The following is a 19,496-nucleotide window of genomic DNA, read 5'->3' as shown; positions in this document are numbered from 1 at the left end:
GAATCCTCCATCTCAGAGTGACCGTCTAACTGTGGCTGGTTTTTTTTGTTTTTCCCTCACCAGGCGTCCTCCTCTCGGTGACAGAGCTCCCCCCTCTGGGTCTCCTCAGCCATAACCAAAACTCCTGCAGCGCCAGGACAAGAAAAAAAAAAAGAGACAGTTTTCACTTTGGTTTCTAAGCCCACCATTTCATTATTATTATTTTTTTTGCTACTGCTACGATTTGCTGATCATCCAGCTGGATACGTTTACTTGTTACTGTTTACAGAATCAAAAGTGAGAAAAAAAAAAAAAAGAAACAAGCCGCCAACAAAATCCCAGTTTACTCTCAGATGGTGCTCTGAAGCAGAAACCCTGGCAGCAGGGCAGCTGGTGCTGCCGTTGAACAAACTGTGGAGGAGAAACTGTTTCAATGGCGCTTTTTTTGTTTGTTTTCTTTGTCTTGAATACTGAAATTTGTACATGCCGTTTGAAAATTTCGTGGGGTGCTGTCGTTTTCTAAATAATTTATTGTTTGAGTTTGTTTTTTTCTAAACTAGATCAGCCTAGATATATACCACATTGGCCTTGTATTTAGAAAAGAAAGAAAATGAAATTACTAATAATAGAGATATGAACATTTTTCTAAAGCATTAAGTATTTTAAAAATTAACATTTTTTGGAATGCTTCAAAAGATACGGGTTTTAGCAACAGTTTTTTTAAGGGGAGGGGTTGAGTTGTTTGTTTTTTTTTTGTTTGTTTTTTTCCAGATGCTTGTATTTGTTGTAAATCTTGTTCCTATGAATTATACTTTATTTCTTCTGGAGATTAATACTCAGCTGTCACACATCATCAGGTCTTTTGTTCTGTTTTTTTTCTAGCTCTGTATGAACTTTGTCCAGAAAAAAAAAAAAAAAAAAGAAAAAGAAAAATCCGGTGTGTGCTGTACCTCGTTTCAGTATGCAGTTATTTTTCTTTTAGCAATTGTACATTTAATTTAAAAAAAAAATGTTTTCTCTATTTATTGGATATTAATGTTCTCCCTTTCTGATGAACTGTACATTGTTTTTCCTCATTTTTGTTTTGTTTTTTGACACGGTGACTGCTTTGTAAGAACTGAAACGTGGAGGCATCTCTGGCGGTGGACGGTGCTGTTTTCCTGGTGCTTGCCTCTCGACCTCTGCCTTTTCTCTCCTGATATATATTGAATTAAATCTTTATCTTGAATATAACACCACCTTTCCTGTAGATGATAGACACACTGCTCACGTAGAGATGACTAATGGAATGCTGTGTTTGTATCCTCATTAAGGAAAAAAAACAACTAATTTTTCCAAAGTGTTTTGAGAAATGGTAATTTTTTTTTTTTACTACGTAGGGGGCTTTTAGACAAGATTTTTATGATATTTGTTGAATATACTGGGATAGATGGTGCTAAATGTTCTCTTTTGAACAATCTTTTTTTTTTGTCCTCTAAAATTGAGAAATCTATTTTTCCTGTTGCAATATTACCTTTTCCTTCTCTTTGTGGTCATTTATTTATAACTGCACTGTTTTAGCGAATTCACACAGACCTACTTGCAGACACACACACACACCAAACTGAGCCAGGACATGTCTTAAACACTTGTGAATTTGTGTGACATTACTATGACTATTAATTAAATAAACACTTGATAAATCCAGACAAATGGTCCGACTTTCAGTGAAAAAGTTCACCATATTCAGTTGTTTAGCTTCGTGCTGAGATCATTTGATTTAGTGTTAACATTTGCAGAAGTAACCAAGTTGACATCTGCTTAGAACCAGTGGAAAAATGATCTCATCTGGGTCACTTTATTATTTTTAACTTTCTCAAGAACTAATTTTCTTTTTGGGCCATATCAAAATCATAAAAGTTTCCAAGGGCAGTTTGAGCCAGAATGTTTTAATAAAAGACATTAGCAAACTGTTAAAATATTAATAGCTGTTTCTGCATCTGATACTTCTTAAAATTAAATATCCTTTCACATTAATCAGTCTTTCCAGGATTATGCAATTGTTTTTTATTTGTTCTTTTTTTACAATGGTGTTTAAAATATTTGCAATATTAACTTTCTTCCCTCAATTTATTTCTTTTTAAGTATTTACGGGGCACAATAGTGAAACCTGAAACTCAACAGGTTGTTGCCAGGTAACCAAAGAGGGAGTGGGTTGCTAGGTAACCAATGAGAGCACCAACCTTACTCAGCTGGCTGCGAGAGGTTGAGCACCTAAACTTTCCTTCGCCTACATTTCCCAGAATGCCGTGTGGTTCTGGATCAGAGTCCAGTGAAATGACATATTATCTACTGATTTTCTAGTATTGTAATATACATTGTTGATTAATTGTACAACCCTAAAGGTTTATGTTGCAAAAAAATATTTTTATACATCGTTATGGTTTAAATCCTACAAATTAATTCGACAATTTACCATTGCAACTCCATATATCCGCATGCTATGCTTTATATGAGGCTTGTTGAAGAGAATATTAAAGTCCTCTGTTCGGATTGTTTCTTTAGCCTGGGAATGCTGTTGGTTACAATGAAAATATACATGAAAAAAAAAAATGTTTCCGTGTATAAACTGAGGAAGGAGATTATACAAGCAGCCAAACTTCCTCGATAGCAGAGCGGGAAAAAGTGGAGAGCGGGGTAACAAAACTGTCAGAGCTCAGTTTCCTCCCTGATAATCCACAGGCGGGATTAAATTTCTTGGGCTCGCAGAAAGAAAACAGACGCCTTAAATTTGCTTTTTAAAAAAAAAAAAAAAAAAAAAAACAGAAACGTACCAGGATGTTAATTCGCTCCAAGGGCAACAATAACCTCACGATTCCTGTTCGCTCCATCAGACTTTATGTCGACGATGCGATGGTGGTTGTGAAATTCGACATCAAGGCTTAAAAAGCCGTCGACAAAAAAAAATAAATAAATAATAATAATAATAACCCTCTGCGTTACCCCGGTTTCTGCCGCTCGTTTGCGGGTTTAACTTTCGGTTCTGATGTGAAACGACAGATTTGGCAGGTGGCCGTGTTGTCGGGTCACGCTGCAGGCCAAAGGGGCAGCAGAGGGACAAGCAGGAGGAAATCCTGCTTTGAAAACACAAAGGAAGACCGACCACCTCCGTCCGTATGTCTGTCCACCCTGCTGCAGGCAGGTGGTGATAAGAGTTCACGTCCTCCTCGCTGCCAAGACAAAACACTTCGGCCGTCCAATCACGTTCCACTGGCGCAATCATGATGGTACAGAATGAGCGCAACTTTGAAGTTTGTTTATGCTGCTCCCGCAAAGCATGGGAGCAAAGAAACTATCTCATCTCTTCTGACAAGAAAAAAACTGGATGTGTCGGGTTTGACCGCTGTCCCTTTTAGTGTCGTTTTTGGAGGAGGGGGCTAATATGTGGACGATGGTGGTCGCGCCGCGTAAATAAACATTGCAAAGCTCAAAGCAAAGGAAAAAGGGTGGAAAATCAGGATCTAACGAGGCTAATTATCGAGTTTGTGCTCTGATGTTTTATCATCCGACTCTTTTTTCCCCTCCATCTCTGGGGATCTGGTTCTTCTTGCTACGAGGAAGCTGCAGATAACGCATTCATATTTCAACTATTAACAGCCCTTCAGCTTTTTCATATTGTTATGCAACAACCTGATTCTGCATGTCTGAAATCAGAAGAGCCATCAGGACAAAAACAGCTTAGAGATGCAAAAGTTACATGAAAGTTTGACAAAACATGTAATTTTTTTTTTTCAAATAAACTATAGCACGTTTGTTGTAATAAAAAAAACATTATTTTCATTTCTAATTTTAGCTTAAAAAGAAAAACATAAAACTTTTGCAAAAACGCAAAACATTTTCTTCTATTGGATGTTGATATTTCAGGAATGTTCATTTTATTTAAGGGTGTCAAAGTAAAAGAAGAGGCAATATATGACATGACAGTATTTATGTCATGTTTTCCTTCTTTATATGTGCACTTATTTAGTTTGATAAATAGCAGAACTTCCAAATAACATGTACTGAAACTTATGACTCTATTTAGAAATAGTGATAATACTTATATATTTTAATCATGACATCGATAAACCCACATTTTTCTAATTTTTCTCCTTTTCCGTTATTTTAACGTCCACAAAACTCTACACTGACATTCAGATTTACATGAACTGTGGGCAAATTCTCTAAAAAGGATCTAAATAAACTACTTTAAAGCAGGGTGTTGAATGCACGGAAAACTTTATTGCATCCTAGCAACTGCGATTGAATTCCAGCTCTGGAAGTAATATGAGGAAATGAGCAGCCTGTAGCTGGCTGTGGATGTTTTGCTTTTTGCTCTTTGTTTTCACTGAGATTTTTGGAAAAAGTACCTGAAAAGTTGCTTTGGAAAAGTTGATCCACCAAACCGAACAATAAACCAACTTATATTTCAGCACCGTCGATTCGTCTGCTCCAAAAGTCTGACTGAGCGGCCCTTCCCCCCCGTTTTCGACTCTCCTGAACCTCAACTTATCAGGCCCCGCCGCCCCATGCTGACCCCTAAAAGACGTACCCAGCCCCCACTGCAGCAGGCAGCATGTCCTGGATATGAGCGGTGGAATGCGTTTCGCTGAGAGGAGCCGCGGGAGAGAGGGTGATAAGTCTGATGGGAGGGGAGAGAAAGTGGGCTGGATGTGGGCGCAATCAGATGGGTGGGCAGGGGGTGAAAGAGGCGGAGGTAAAAGTTTGACATACTTAAAACAAAGACCAGAGGAACTGTGAGAGCTAGTGTTTTCATCAGCATCTGTGCACACGGTGTTGGCAACTAATTTAAAGTTGCAACTAGGACAAAAAAAAAGAGAGTAGAATATAGTGGCTGACAACAGAGATAAAGGAGAGGAAAACCAGAAGGAGCAGCTGGAAACCACCAGAAAACCAAAATCAGAACAGAAAAAAAAAAGCAGGAAAAACGACTGAAAGAAGAAAGAGCGCGGTTGAACCGAGCAGGAGAAACCAAGTGGCCTGCAGTCATCCCGACGAGAGGCGAACCTGGAGGAGGAACAGCTAGAGGTCCAACGGGCCGCACATCACAACGTGAGTACGAGAGCTGCAGCATCTCTCCCGTTTCCTTACGTTCCTCTGCAACATCTGATCTGGGAAAACGTCTACGCATTCCGAGCTGATTTCCCAGATCTAAGAGTTTTAGAGAACCAGAAACACTGGAGCTAGTTTGGCTCAGGTTAGGATGCGCTGCAGACCCGACACGCCGCAGTTAGGTTCTCCATGTTGGCGTCATAAACTTTCCACAAGCAAAAAATTCAAACACCTAAAGAATCTTAAAAGTGTTTTCTGAAGGTTCTTTGGAGAACCGTATTGTTTTACTGACTGTAAAACAATAAATGATGCTAAAATTACATTAAAATTATATACAAAAAGGAGAGAAATAAAAAGTCAAATGAAAATTTCCACTTTTTTTGTTTAAGAAATAAAAAAATTAATAAAATGTAAGTTAAAGCATGAAGCAATTGGTGAGATGGCGACATTTTTCTTTTGATCAGTTGTCTAGTGCCGACAAAACTCCAAAAGAAAAAAATTTGAATGGGAAAAAAAATACTGGCATTCCTTCATTTACAGATGTTTTTGTATTTTCTGCCATAGTGCTTAAAATGTATTTTAAAAAACTCAAACTAATTTAATTGATAATTTTGAATCAGCGAGTTAGACTTCAAAGAAAACCAGAAACACCCAGGGAAAGGTGACATTTCCTCAATTTGATGTTTTAGGTTCATCATCTAACAGGGGAAATAACATTTGCCTAAACATTTAATTATGTAAGTTATTCCGAATGAAAGACAAAGAGCAAAATTAACGGCAATAAAGAAAGTGACGCCCATTTTAGAGTGTACTTTTTTAGTTCGACTCTCACTAACATTTGGTTAGAAATGTCCAGGATATTAACATCAACACTCTAGTTGAGGGCGCGCTTACAGATTTAGCACCAATAGTTTTATTTTTCTAAAATCCAAATGACCAGATTTGCAGACAATTTCCAATCAACAAAGTTTGAAAATCTCACACCGCATTTTATCACCAAGGTATGAATTAATATGAATTGTTCTTGTAATCTATATCTTCTGAGTTGAAAGTAAGACATGTTATGAAGAGAAACTGTTTTTCAGACGACAGTAGGAGGTAAAAGGGGTGGAGTGCGGTACAACTGAGTCACACACACACACACACACACACACACACACACACACACACACACACACACACACACACACACACACACACACACACCTTCCTGCCAGGCCTTCCTCTGTGACCTTCCACCTCACAACACTTGGGACAACAATAGACTAGGGGCACGTTAAACAAACAGGTTACATCACACTAATATTTTCTAATTAGTCACTCACTCCACCTGATCTTATTTTAACAAGGGTTCAGAAAGAAAAAGTCACGACAACCCAGTTGATTCTTAATGTTTGGTTTATGATATTTCTTTTCAATTTCATTTGAAGCTTCAATTGCTGCAGCTCCATAAACTTGTAAATTTGACAAACGTAAATGCTCAGTTTTGCTTCTTTAACATGTAGCTGCCCCCCTTCTCTAGAAATTACTTGGGCTGGATCATGAGCGTTTTCTCTCAAAAACAGACACCAATTCAACGTATGAAAATCACAGATCAACTCAGTTTATGTGGCACCACGGGGGGGTCAGTTCTTCTGTTTTCAGCTTGGCATGACTATTTGTTGGCAGCTTATTTCAATTCAGTACAGTTTGCAAATTCGCAAACGGTGTCTTTTCAAAGTATATAAACACATATAAAAACAGAGTCGCTGTTTTAGCTCGGTAATCAAAAATCAAAATGAGTAAACAATCTGTGTGGCCTGAGTTCAGCTGAATGTTGGATGGATTGGAGTTAGTCATTTTTCTGCAGAAAAATCAGTCTTTACGTTCTTAAACTGAGGTCCCGGCATTTTAGCATCAAAGCACTGATATATTAACAAGAGTGGAATCTTTTAAGTGCAGGGACCGTTTTTTTGTTTTATCTGTTACTCCGTCTCATGACCCTAGAGAGGTGAGGATATCCTGTACCAGACACAGCTGCTTATCACAAAAAAAGAAGAAAAAATCTGTCCAAAAACAGGATGAATGCAAACTAAAAGAATCTTGGGTCCAACCAGAACTTCCACTAAAACTCTGGCATCAGAGTTTGGAAACACGAACGTTAGGCGAACTCAAAAAGTCTCATGCAAAAATGTGGTTGAATGAGGTTGTAAATCTAATTCTGCTGACGTTCTTCACTAAAAGCAGCAGCAATAAAACTGTTCTTGTCTTCTAGATAATCTAACACATTATATCAATGTCTAACTGTGGGGAAGAGGAGCATGGCATGCAGAGAAAGGCAGCGCTTTGCAGCAACATATCGGCCCCTATAAATTCTTTTCATGCTATTTTTTATGTTACAACTTCAAATATTTTTGTATTTTGTTGGTTATTTTAGGTGAAAAATCAACATTTGGCTGTGCATAATTGTGGAGACGAACAGTAAAGTTCCAATTTGTTTTTCCTTTACAAAAGAAACCTGGAAACAAGATTTGACTGAAATTGTTGTCTTTTCTTCCTTTTGAAATAGCTAAAGCTAAGTCAGACTGGATGGAGAACATCTGTGAAGATAAATCTTTTAAGTCTTGCCACAAATTCTCAACTGGTTTTTGTCTGGACTTTGACTGGACCACAATAACAACCCTAATCCCTAACCCCACATTAGAATTTATACTGCGACTAAATTACACACCGGGCCACAGAGTCTACTAATCAGGTGACTTCTGAAGGAAATTAGTTTCACATGTTTTGATTATGGGTATTTGAGTAAACACCAAGTTTTCATAGTTCCACTGCAAAACAAACTGGAAAACCACGTATAATTTCCCTTCCATGTCAGGTATGTTCTACCCTGCGTTGGTTTATTCCATAAAATCACAGTAAAATATGAGATTTGTGTTTGCAATGTGGCGAAAAGTGACAAAGTTCAAGCAACCTTAATTTGCACAGGAAAGATAAATCTACATTGTTTAAATATGCAACAACTTCACATCCAGAAAACACAAACACACCCTGACCTTGATGTTAGTTTCATCTCTTCACCACAACACACAAATGGCAATTATGGGCCCCTTTCCTTTCAGCCAATCAGCTCGCTGATGATAATCACCTTTAGATTCAGACACTTCCTCACAGATTAAACATCTAACCTCCTCATGAACCCAAAGTCAAAGAGGCAACTTTGATCAAACTCAACCCGTTTTATCCTGTAGCTCCTGACTTTTGTTGCCTCTTTCTTTCTATTTTTCTCTCTGTACAGTTCACGATGAGTGTGAGCAGCACTCTGGAGAAGGGGGCCCACCACCAGGCCCTGGACCTCTCTGAGGAGCTGCCGCCTCACCTCCATCACCACTCCAACCACCAGCAGCATCTCCACCATTCCAACTCCCTGGCGTCCACCACCGCTGTGGGCGGAGGTAGAGAAACCCCGTCGCGTGTGGTCATACCTCCTCCGTATTCCGCAGCCGAGAGCGGCGTTGGGGGCGGCGAGGCCCCTCTGGAGCTGCGTGGGTCGCTGGACTGCTGGGCCTGCTCGGTGTTGGTGACGGCCCAGAACCTGGTGATTGCTGCCATCAACGCTTGCCTCGCCGCCGTTGTGTTCGGCACCATCCTGACCCCGGCCATCGTCATGGTTGTGTTCGGCTTCCTGTGTCACTCTACGGTAAGAAATGACGGTTTATGCATCGATACCGAAGATGTATCGTATCGAACCCTGTCGGAGAACCGATACCGCCTTCAGCTAGCATGCAGCTACTAGGGATTTTCCCCCAAACAGCTGCTGATGCTACGTTCAGGTACAGCTGGGATAATAGGGTGTCTAAATGAAAACGACACCGATGCGATTTAAACGTGTTTTATTCCCCAGTGTTGACACGGTCTTACTTACATTTAATTGTTAATTCGACTGTTTTCAAGTGGTTATAATGTCGTGTAACCTGCCTATCCTGTACTCTTCTTATGCTGCTTCAATCATTGGAGAAAATCCAGCCACATAGTCTTATGTTTCAGAACATGACAAAATCTAATTAATTGCAAAATGAAAGAAAATCCTTGTTTACTGCCTTGAAAAGTAGAAAAAAGATTAAGTTAATTAAGTTTTCTTGACTGAAGCAAACTGAAAATGTGTGTGACGTTGTGTACTTTTACACTTCAATCAACCATTACAATATATGTTTGTCATTTTGATAGATCAGCAGCCTTAATGCATATTTGCAAAGTGGATTGATAAAAAAAAAAAAAAAAAACAGGCTGTCCAAAATGTTCAGATTTGTTCTCCTATAATCAGGACCATCATGTTCCCTTTATTTACCACTTTGTGTCTATCGCATAAAATAGCAATTAAACACTACAAAGGGGCTGGAAGATGGTTAAACCCATCCTTTTATGAAACATCTGAAAGTGCTAATCTTCTAACTTTGATCCAGAAGTTTGAAATAGTTTTGCTTGAGGCGGAGGGTGGAGTTTTGGCTCCATCTCTGATGAGAGATTTCATAATCAGATAGATCCGACGTTCCTTAAGATGTCGAGGAGATGGGAATCTGGAGGGAGCAACTGAGCCAGGAGAGCAACTGGTTTCCTGCAACTAAGTAATAAACAAAGAAAATAATATTAAATGTTGTCAGTACAGAAACTACCTGTGTGTTATTGGCTTTAATCATCCTGAATTGGATGAAAACGTCATCCAGGCTTTGTGGTTTTGTCCAAAAAAAAACTTTTTTTTTTTTTTTTTTTAAATCGCAGACCTCCCTTTAATGACCAGAGAAGCCAGGATTCTCTCCGTTCACATGTCCTCTCACAATAAGACCTCATGTGACAGCAGATTAGAGGGGGATTATCCAGCCTCTGGCATGCTGGAAGAACGAGGCGAACCAAAGGAATAGGAAATACTAAGAATTCAAACTCAACCAAACTACAACCAAATTACAGGATTTCTCCGCTAGGAGAACATTAAAATGATCCAGTATTTAAAAGATCTAAAGTGATTTAAATCTAATCTAAAGTGCACAAAAAAATCATAACAGATTAATAAGAATGACATTGACTCTTCTTATCAGAGAACTAAGTAAAACCCTGCTGCGTCCTTTGGATTTAGGCTAAATGTCAGCAGCTAACCTGCGCAGTCGATTAACTGACCGCCATCAGTGAGAGCAACGCTATAAAAGCAGGAGTTTAACACAACGCCAGGGCGGAAAGACATCAGAAATGAACTAGAGGAGCCGTTTTTTGTAGCCTTTCAATCTCAGAAGTCTTATAAAACCATCATTATCTCTAAACAATTCGAGGTGTTTTAAACAGTTATCAGTCCTCCCAACCCTGTGAACTGTGATACATTTATGACATCCTTTCCTTTTCCTGCAACTGTACGGATATATTCAATTTTACATGGACATAAAAAGAGATCCGGCCTCATCTTAAGAAGCTTAAGAGTTTCTTCTGTTCCCCAAAAAGGTAGGAAAAAATGTTGATTTAGCCGCTCCTAATGTTCCAGCTACCTCCCAGATGGTTTTGTTTTGTTTGTGCAGCCTGACGATTCCCCTGTTTGTGCTGCACTGACATCTCCCAATGCAAATACAAGCACAACATTTGGGATCGATTCAAGACTTTGAGGGGGAGCATCCCACGCTGGTCTGGGAAAGTTGATTCAAGTTGACTGACTGTAGAAAACACCAGCAGATTAAGCTACATTTCGCTGCGATTTCTGAATGAATAAAGCTTCGACTTTATTCATGTTTGTTGTATTGCCCAACAAAAACTGTATTTGTTGGGCAACTTCATGGATTCTGAATTCAAATGGAGTCAAAGCAATGGATTTGCTGCTGTCAGTTTTATTTTCGATGCTGCTGAGGGTCTGGAAACCGTTTCTGCTCTCTGCGTTTTTGTTTGGACACTCAAACATTCGTCTCTCGAAGGCCGATAAGGATGATTCAGGCCATCTGTCTCTCAGCTTCCCTCCCACATTCAAATCGCGATCCCTTCACCTCTTTCGCCCACTCCCTCTGTTATTGCTCAGCAACAAGTGTTCAACAGGATGCACCGAGAAAACAAGAGATTGGGACCTTGTAGTTCGCCATACGGTTTGAGCCTAATTCATTTTGTGTAAAGGGGTTTTGCTTTTGAGAGGGTGATTCTTAAATGCTGCCCATAAAGGCGAGTGTTTTGTTTAAGACTAGCGCCTGTCGTCACCTTGTACATACCACACGGAGTGCGTCATCTCCTGCTTTTATCCATGACCTCTTCCCTTAAACGCAGCACTGTGCAAAAGCCTTGAGGCGACTCTCATTTCTTTATATTTTGCATCTTGTGATGGTTTAACACAGTCTTTTCTTCATTTATACTTTTTCTAATCATTTTCAGAGGAATTATTTTTGTTTTGTTTTTTTTTTAAAAAGCTAATTCAAACTAGGGCTGCATGATATTAGGAAATGTTGCAACAGTGACAATATTTAAAATATCAGGCGGGATACATCACTTCTGACTTCTTCCCTCTCTTCCTCATCTGTGCTTCCACACCTCTGTCACTGTTAGTATTATGAGCAACGTCAGTGATCTCTAATGCAATCGTTTGCTGCTCTGACACCTAGCTAAATATTACATTAGCGTGAAAAATGCAATTTCACAACACTTGGAATATATTAGCCAACAGTTATTACACTCCAAAAAGTGTAGAGATGCAGGATATACAGGCATCAGCATTGGTGTCAGTCGATATTTGTCATTTAACAAATCGGTCGAATATGTAAAACTGTCAATATTAATAACCAATGTTTTTTTTTTTCAATCTTGTTGTTGTTTGTTTTTCCCTAATGCTTTGCTATATGAATATTGTGCACACTGGTATTGTGACCACCATGTTTTTGCATAACACTTACTAAGATTAAATTACACTAAGCACGCTTAATAAATGTAACTGAGTAGTGGAACTGGTTACTACCCCCTCTGCTTTTTAGAAGGTAATTGCTCCTTGAGTTTTTGAAAAGTCTTGAGAAGCCACATTTTGGCTGCTGAGTGAAAACAAACGTCCATCCATTTTCTTTACACCCTTGTCCCTCAGTGGGGTCGGGAGGGTTGCTGGTGCCAATCTCCAGCTAACGTTCTGGGTGAGAGGCGGGGTCACCCTGGACAGGTGGCCAGTCTGTTGCAGGGCAACACAGAGACACACAGGACAAACAATCATGCACCCACACACTCACACCTAGGGGCAATTTGGAGAGGCCAATTAACCTGACAGTCATGTTTTTGGACTGTGGGAGGAAACCGGAGTACCCGGAGAAAACCCACACATGCACAGGGAGAACATGCAAACTCCATGCAGAAAGACCGGGGCCGGGAATCAAACCCAGAACCTTCTTGCTGCAAGGCAACAGCTCTACCAACTGTGCCACTGTGCAGCCCGCTGAAAACAAATGTTTTGGCTAAAATTCCAGCTGTCCAATAAATCTGGTACCAAATGAAAGACAAACCACACCATTCTGAAGACCACACACATGCTGCTGGCTAACACACTTCAGGCAGGAGAGAGAGAAAACTGCTTTTGGCGCTTCCTTCTGGGTGTAGGGAGGACAGAAACCTCCCAAAAGATCTTCCTTATTCAGCTACAGAGTCTAAAATGTGGCGAACTTTGACACTTGATGCTCTTTTGGGGTTTAATACATCAACTTTACTTCCTCTTTCTTCTGCTTGCTGACACAGACAAAATGCAGTTTTTAATGTTAATTAAAAAATAGTAATGAGACATCACAACATGGTAACCGTTAAAACCAGTAATTGATGGAAAATTAGTCTAGACCCTGGAAAAACATTCTGAAATGCTTGAGAATTATAAATACCAGAGATGCACCGATCCGATGTTAACATCTGGATCAGTCAAGATATTAAAAAAATTAACAGATCAGGTGTCAGTGACAACGTAGTCGATCCAAAAAGGCAGATCTATTCAGTCTAATTCTATGCTTTGTGCTCTGAGAGACGTTATTTATTTTACATTATATCTAGAATTCCTAATTGAATTTCTGAACCATTTGAAAGAAAGTTTGTTGGACTTTATTTTTACATGTTTGACCAAAGTAGTCAACCGTATTGTTTCTTTATTATTCATTTTACATTGGCTGTTATATTCCAAATTGCTCTGACTGAATAAGTTAAAGTTGTGTTGCTTTTACATGTTTGTCCAAGCTCAGGAAGCTACTGCTGTATTTAAGAGTGCTGTTCTGGTGCAGAGTTATCAAATATGTTTGTAATTTCTTTATCGGATCGGTGTCAGCTGATGCTAAGCCTCAGATATCCGTATCGGTATCGGAAGTGAAAAGAGTGGATTGAATTTAAGGCAGTAAAAAAGAAACGGCCTTTTGCGCAGTTCTGTACCTCTACCAGAGCCTTCACTGCGGTTTTCCTGATCTGCGTCTGCAGGTTCGCCCCCACGGCACGACCCCCTACTGCTCCGACCTGCTGACTGACGGAGGCTGCGTGGCTCTGCTGGTGGTGGGCTTCCTCCTGGTCACCCCTCTGCTGGTCCTGGCGTTGGCCGCGTACTGCCGTCTGGCCCGACACCTCCAGCTGGGCCTGTGCTTCATCCCGTACAGCCGGGCCGTGTACAAGAACCTGCCGGCCACCCAGCACCGCGGCCTGGGCACCGGCTGCTGCGGCGGCAGAGACGGAGGCGAGAGCGGCCGGAAGGGAAAGGTCTGGGTGTGAGAGAGGAGAGAGATGGAGGCTGAGACGGAAAACGGGGGTGTGAGGAAGACTATTTGATGACACGAAAAGGGAAGCAGGATGAAGGTTGGGTAAAATGATTCAGAAACAGGAGGAAAAAATAAAACAAAAGCAGCAGAATGTGTGTAATGTCTCATATCAAATCAGAACAATACCTGGTGTGGGAGGTTACAGGTGTGTGTGTGTGTGTGTGTGTGTGTGTGAAGGACAGATTCCAGTTGTACTGACATCATCCCGATTACATTTCCTTTAACTGGAACTCCCCTCTCTGTTATAACCTTCAATTATTAAAAGTACAGATTACGCTCCACTTAATGGATTTTAATGAATGCTGCCGGTTTGCAGCTGATTAAACTAAAGGATCAAAATGAAACCACAGATTGAAAACAAAAAACTGCCGCAAAAAATGTGGCAAGTTTTATGCAAATGCAGCATATTTACCGGACATGGAGCCGTCTGTGACTTTCCTGAATAAATCACAGGAAAGAGGAAATCTGAAAATAGCGCTGCGTGACGACACAGAACAGATTTGTCTCTTATCACATTTACATCATCATGGAAAACTTGTACTTGTGAGCTCGTAGTTTATTGTTTAGCTTTGTGAACTTTGCCTGCATCATTTCCTTTTTTTTTTTTATAAATAAAGTTCTTGGATTTTTCAAGAGTTGTTTCTTTTTTTAAAAAAAAAACCAGTGAGAGAAACTGACTTGATGAAATGCTTGTTCTAATTTAACACGTTGGCTTTACTGGCATATTTACCTGAATATTCAGACAATTCCTTGACCTGTGACCAGCTAAGCAGAGCTTTATAAACCCACTCTGACTCAGAATTACTGCTATATTCATCACTATGCAGCATTTACATCTATACATTCACCTTAAATGGAAAATAACATGCAAAATAAAAATAAAAATACAATCCAGAGGTGGTCTGACATTTTGAGGCATACAGAAATCTTATTTTTCAAATCTCGACGTTTTGGATACAAGTTCAACAAAATGAGCTTAACTACAAAAATCTTGGTCAAACTTTGAACTGCTAAATGATATATTTCTCAATAAAACCACTTGAAACATATTGAGTGTTCCTTGTTGAACGTCAATATATACCAGGGAAATATTTGATAAAAGCATAGATATTGCACACTACAACAAATTAGTGCGCAATACAAAATGCAGCTTTTTGTCTCCCTCTAGTGGTGATAGACCAGAATTATCAGACGGCAAGAAATATGAGTGAATTTTTGTTTTTAAAAAGTCTCCACAAAACCTCCTATGAACAAAATGAACATTTGAAAGTATATGCATATGCATGTTCTATGAATATAACTCTGAAAATCCAAGAGCGGTATTAAACATTGACAGTTTCGTTTTAGTTAGATTCACCATTTAACATGAGAAATTGTATTTAATTTTTCTTAATTTTAACATATTTGTTAAAACTGTGGCTAAGTCATCGCAGTATCAGGAGGTAAATAATCTAAAAAAAAAAATCAAGCTCCTCTCCCTTCTAGGTCTAAATGCACAAATACACTGTTCTGTCAGAAACAACCAATAGGAGCCAGGGGGAGGGTCTTATCGCTGTCAAATACTTTGTGTACAGCCTGCTCAGACCCTCTCTGATACATGGAGGATAAATGATCCATGGAGCCCTTCTTGTCTGCACTGACCTTTCCAGAAAGTTCGTGACTATAAGCTAGAAAGTTGGGTCTGTGCTAAGAAACTAAAAGATTTAAATAAACTCAAAGATTTTACTATGAAAAGGTGTTAAATGTCCCGGTAGCTGCAAAAACTGTGGTCATGACATCACTTACTAAGCGATGTTTCACCAAAGATCAGTCAAACCAAACTGGCGGCATTCCCACTTATGGCAACTCGTGATGCACAAACGACTAGGAACCAGGAAAACTCTGACCTCTGAGAAAGAAGTACAGTCGGCTGACAATTTGCTCTCCGACTGTTGGCTGCGTGTTTAGCCAGGTAATCGCCTGCTAAGCCTCTCTAAAGGTGACCAGTCAAAGAGAAGGACAGGAATCATGTCTGACAGGAGTCTCTGAAATCATTTACGACCAAGACGGACCGAGAAGCGCTCAGCTGCTGCATCTCAACTCCCTGTCGTTTTCCTGGCACTTAGGTTAGAGATCCGACAAGGTAAGCAGACTGGAGTGAAAACGGAGAACAATGTCTGTTGTGGCAGTGAAGTAAAATGGCCTACATAACTATTTTTTTGTGAGTGTAAAGAGAGTATTTGCTGTTTATATATTGAATCTCTCTTTATTGCAGCAGCATGTCCAAAGCAGCAGACAGGACCTCTTCCACAACGTCCGCCGATTCGGCCTCAGGAGACGGGTAGGTTTGAACTGTTCCAATCTTAAATCAACATGGCTTTGACAACGCCGTGTAACTTGAAATGTCTGTTCTCTCACTTTTTTCAGCAAAGATGGCGGCTCCAAAACTAGCACAGCCACAAACTCCCCATCGGGTTCGGTTTCTGAGACACCGAAGAAATCCTCAAAGAAGGCCAAGAAAAACACAGAGAGCATGAACAAAGTCTACAACTCCATCCTCAACAGTGTTTTTGGGGCCGTAAGTAGCCAACACGGCAGAGCACTGAATGAAAACTACATTAACCTTCTTAACAAACAGCGACAGTTACATTTCCTTGTCTTGACACAAATGCATATACAAAATATGTAAGAAAATAGAAACAGTAGTAGTTAACCATCGCCATCGTCTGAACCGGATCTTTCTGACGCTGCTGGCTCTGGTCCTGGTGTCTCTGCTGCGTTAGCGGCTCTCTAGTAAAGGCTTAATGTCACAGTTTGTTAAGGTTATCCGCCTGAAACGTTCTCCAACACCACTTGTTTGTCCTTAAAAATAGCCTTCGTGTAAAGTGGCTCAGGTGGTTTTAATTACCTGATTGGTAATGTTTTGTTTGCTCCGGGTGTAAATGTAACCCGAGGAAGTCGCCCAGATCTCTTAGCCACTCGTCACAATGAAACAAAAGACAGAGTATATACAGATTTATTTTATTTTATTGTGATTTTCACATTTTGTTAATAGTTTAAATATGATATTTATTTCCATTAATCTGTATTTCCTGTTTCATCAGGACAGAGACCTGGCTCAGGCTGAAATAGACGGTGAGTCTCATTTCTGCAGCTCAGTATTTATGTCAGTAACAGAAACATGTGAGCGGTTGGAAAGTTAAAAATCCAGATATTCAATCTTAAAAAATAATGGCAGTGCTTAAAAATAGATTGAATTACCACTTGATTTCCATATGGTGGGATTTTTATGATAAAAATGTTTAGAGTTTAGAGTTGTGAAAGAACATGTGCATTATCCCGTTTAGTTTTTTGCCAAAAGAGAGTTTTTATGCTCTTATTTAAGCTGTCGCTACAAGATTAAGCATCCCTGGAGCTGTGGATATTTTCTGACACTTTGCAGAGTTGCAAGAAGCCTTCAAGGAGTTCGACTACGACCAGGACGGCTATCTGAACTACAAAGATGTGGCTGAATGCATGAGGACCATGGGATACATGCCCACGGAGATGGAGCTGCTGGAGATCGTGCAACAGATCAAGATGAGAAGTGAGTCTGACGGGAAAACAGTTTGAGTTTTCAACCAAAGGTAACAGATCAGAAGTGAGTTTTTGTTTTGTAATTGCGGATTCTTCGCTTGGAATAGCACAATCTGGACTCTGACATATTTGAAAGTAATGTTACAGCTTATTTTGTTTTTATTTTTTAAATTAAGACTATCCTTTTCTTCTGCTTTCTTTTCACATTTTGATTCAGAAATCTTGTTGCACCCAGTTTCAGCACTTCAGCATTTAATTTGTTTAGTTAAATTTCTTGACGTTTGACTAATTTGAAAACGTCTCCGATTTCAAATAAAGTGTGTCGTTAAATGTTGAAAGAGCCAACAAAATTATAGAGCTAACAAATCTTTTTAATCCTTCAAATCTTTTGATTAAAGTCCACTTTCACCATGTCTTTGATTTCACCATTTTTCATCATCAACAAAATAAAGATTGAACCAATTAAACGCATTTAATTCGCCTTTAATTCACTTTCTATTTTATGAAACTTGCGGATCAAATGTGGTGAAAATCAACTCTTTTTTTTTCTGTGTCTTCCTCCCCCGACCCGTCTCTCTTTTAGTGGGCGGCTTAATGGACTTTGAAGATTTTATTGAACTGATGGGACCGAGGATGATGGGAGAAACCACAAACATGCTGGGACTCAAGGAGCTCCAGTCAGCCTTTCTACAGGTCAGCTACTTAAAGAACAGATCCAGTGAAATTAGTGGAAAGATAACAATTAGAGAAAAGCTTGTTGAAATGAAATTAAACTGCAAAAAAAATACAAAGCTGTATATAGAGAATAGAGAAATTGGAGCAAATTTTAGATGATATAATCAGAATTTTCTCCTTCACGATAGTTTGACTTGGATGGAGATGGAAAGATAAACCAGGACGAGATGAAGGAAGCTCTGAAAAGTCTCCTGGGGGAGAAGCTGAAGAAGGGAGAGCTGGAGGAGATCCTGAAGGAGCTGGACGTCAATGCAGACGGAAGCATCGACTTCGAAGGTCAGAGGTCATCAAACGCTCTATTTTCCCCATCAGTGCTGGTCGAGGATACAATTCTGACTGTGTGTTTTGTTCCGTTTCATTTCCAGAGTTTGTGATGATGCTTTCTATTCACTGAAATCACGAAGCAACATCTACGTGGGCTTACGACACGCACTTACAGACGATGGACAAAATGTTATTAAATAATGGGGTGACTGTGGCTGTGTGGGTAGAGTAGTTGTCTTGCGATCGGAAGGTTGTAGGTTTGATTCCAGCTTCCTCCTGCCCCATATCAATGTGCCCCTGGGCAAGGCACCTAACCCCAAATTGCCTACTGAGCTGCATATCGGTGTATAAATGTGTGAGCGTTTGTGTGAATGGGTGAATGTGACTCTAGTGTAAAGTGCTTTGAGTGGTCAAAAATGATTGGATAAAGTGCTATACAAGTTCAGTCCTTTTACAATCATAAAAATAAACCAATATTTTGTAAATCTTGCTTCAATGAAGACAAATACAGATGTTTTCAAAACATCTTTTTGTTTGTAATGTGGATGTGTATTTTTAGTGTTCAACTATGAAGCTGTAAAAAAAAAACTGATTTGATTTGCATTGTACTGAAAGCTGAACGACGATATTTCAGTAAGTGACTGAGTTTGTTGCTTTGTCGTATTATGTAAATAAAACATTACAATCCCTTTTTTTTGCTATTTTAATAAATAAATTCAAATGCGACGAGTCTGTAATTTCTTCATAACAAAGATAAGAGATTATATCAGCCTCTCAATCTCTTTATTCAGAAAACAAATTTTTTTTAAACCATGTAAAATTATTACATTTGCATCAGCATCTAAATAATACAAGTTAAATATAAATGATCTAATAAACCAGGTCTAATCTGCACTCTTTAAAACCAGAGACCAAATTAAAGGCGGCCTGTCAGAATCACATTTGAGTTCAGGTTCAAGAGCATCGACATGTCAGAAGGTTAAGTGCCATTAGTGAACCACACTAAGTTTTTTTTAAAAAGGTTTTATTGGCTCTAGTGGCCTTTATTTGATGGTTGATTGGCAGGGGGGGAGACATGCGGCGAGGGTTGGCAGGCCGGGAACTGGGCCAGCGACG

The 19,496-nt window shown here is 39.5% G+C and overlaps 3 protein-coding genes across 8 annotated transcripts in view; all 3 read left to right on the top strand.

The window, feature by feature from the left end:
• kdm6ba (lysine (K)-specific demethylase 6B, a) overlaps positions 1-1,212 on the top strand; it is a 109,832-nt gene extending 108,620 nt beyond the window's left edge. For all 5 annotated transcript variants that reach the window (XM_008435559.2, XM_017310482.1, XM_017310483.1 and 2 more), the window contains one exon: positions 64-1,212. In XM_008435559.2, coding sequence (XP_008433781.1) covers positions 64-81 — 18 coding nt within the window. In that variant the 3' untranslated portion in view covers positions 82-1,212. The remainder of the gene's footprint in view (positions 1-63) is intronic.
• Positions 1,213-4,738: 3,526 nt separating this feature from the next.
• On the top strand, positions 4,739-15,279 carry tmem88b (transmembrane protein 88 b). The gene is made up of 3 exons (XM_008435557.2): positions 4,739-5,070; positions 8,348-8,749; positions 13,495-15,279. The coding sequence occupies exons 2-3, from the start codon at positions 8,354-8,356 to the stop codon at positions 13,777-13,779; spliced, it is 681 nt and encodes a 226-aa protein (XP_008433779.1). The 5' UTR covers positions 4,739-5,070; positions 8,348-8,353; the 3' UTR covers positions 13,780-15,279.
• A 458-nt stretch (positions 15,280-15,737) lies between these two features.
• Positions 15,738-19,107, top strand: LOC103480556 (calcium-binding protein 2). Of its 2 annotated transcripts, none has more exons than XM_008435556.2 (8): positions 15,738-15,948; positions 16,084-16,146; positions 16,233-16,383; positions 16,910-16,940; positions 17,248-17,391; positions 17,965-18,074; positions 18,245-18,392; positions 18,482-18,640. In XM_008435556.2, exons 2-8 carry the CDS (start codon positions 16,085-16,087, stop codon positions 18,508-18,510), a joined length of 675 nt encoding a protein of 224 aa, XP_008433778.1. In that variant the 5' UTR covers positions 15,738-15,948; position 16,084; the 3' UTR covers positions 18,511-18,640. The 2 variants fall into 2 exon arrangements, with proteins under 2 accessions (XP_008433778.1, XP_008433777.1); XM_008435555.2 differs by having other exon boundaries at positions 15,755-15,948; positions 16,081-16,146; positions 18,482-19,107.
• Positions 19,108-19,496: the final 389 nt, after the last annotated feature.

The sequence above is a fragment of the Poecilia reticulata genome, linkage group LG18 (assembly GCF_000633615.1).
Source record: "Poecilia reticulata strain Guanapo linkage group LG18, Guppy_female_1.0+MT, whole genome shotgun sequence".
In the NCBI taxonomy this organism is placed as follows: Eukaryota; Metazoa; Chordata; class Actinopteri; order Cyprinodontiformes; family Poeciliidae; genus Poecilia; species Poecilia reticulata.
Note: the sequence above shows the minus strand (reverse complement) of the source record. Positions and strands in the feature narration are given on the sequence as shown.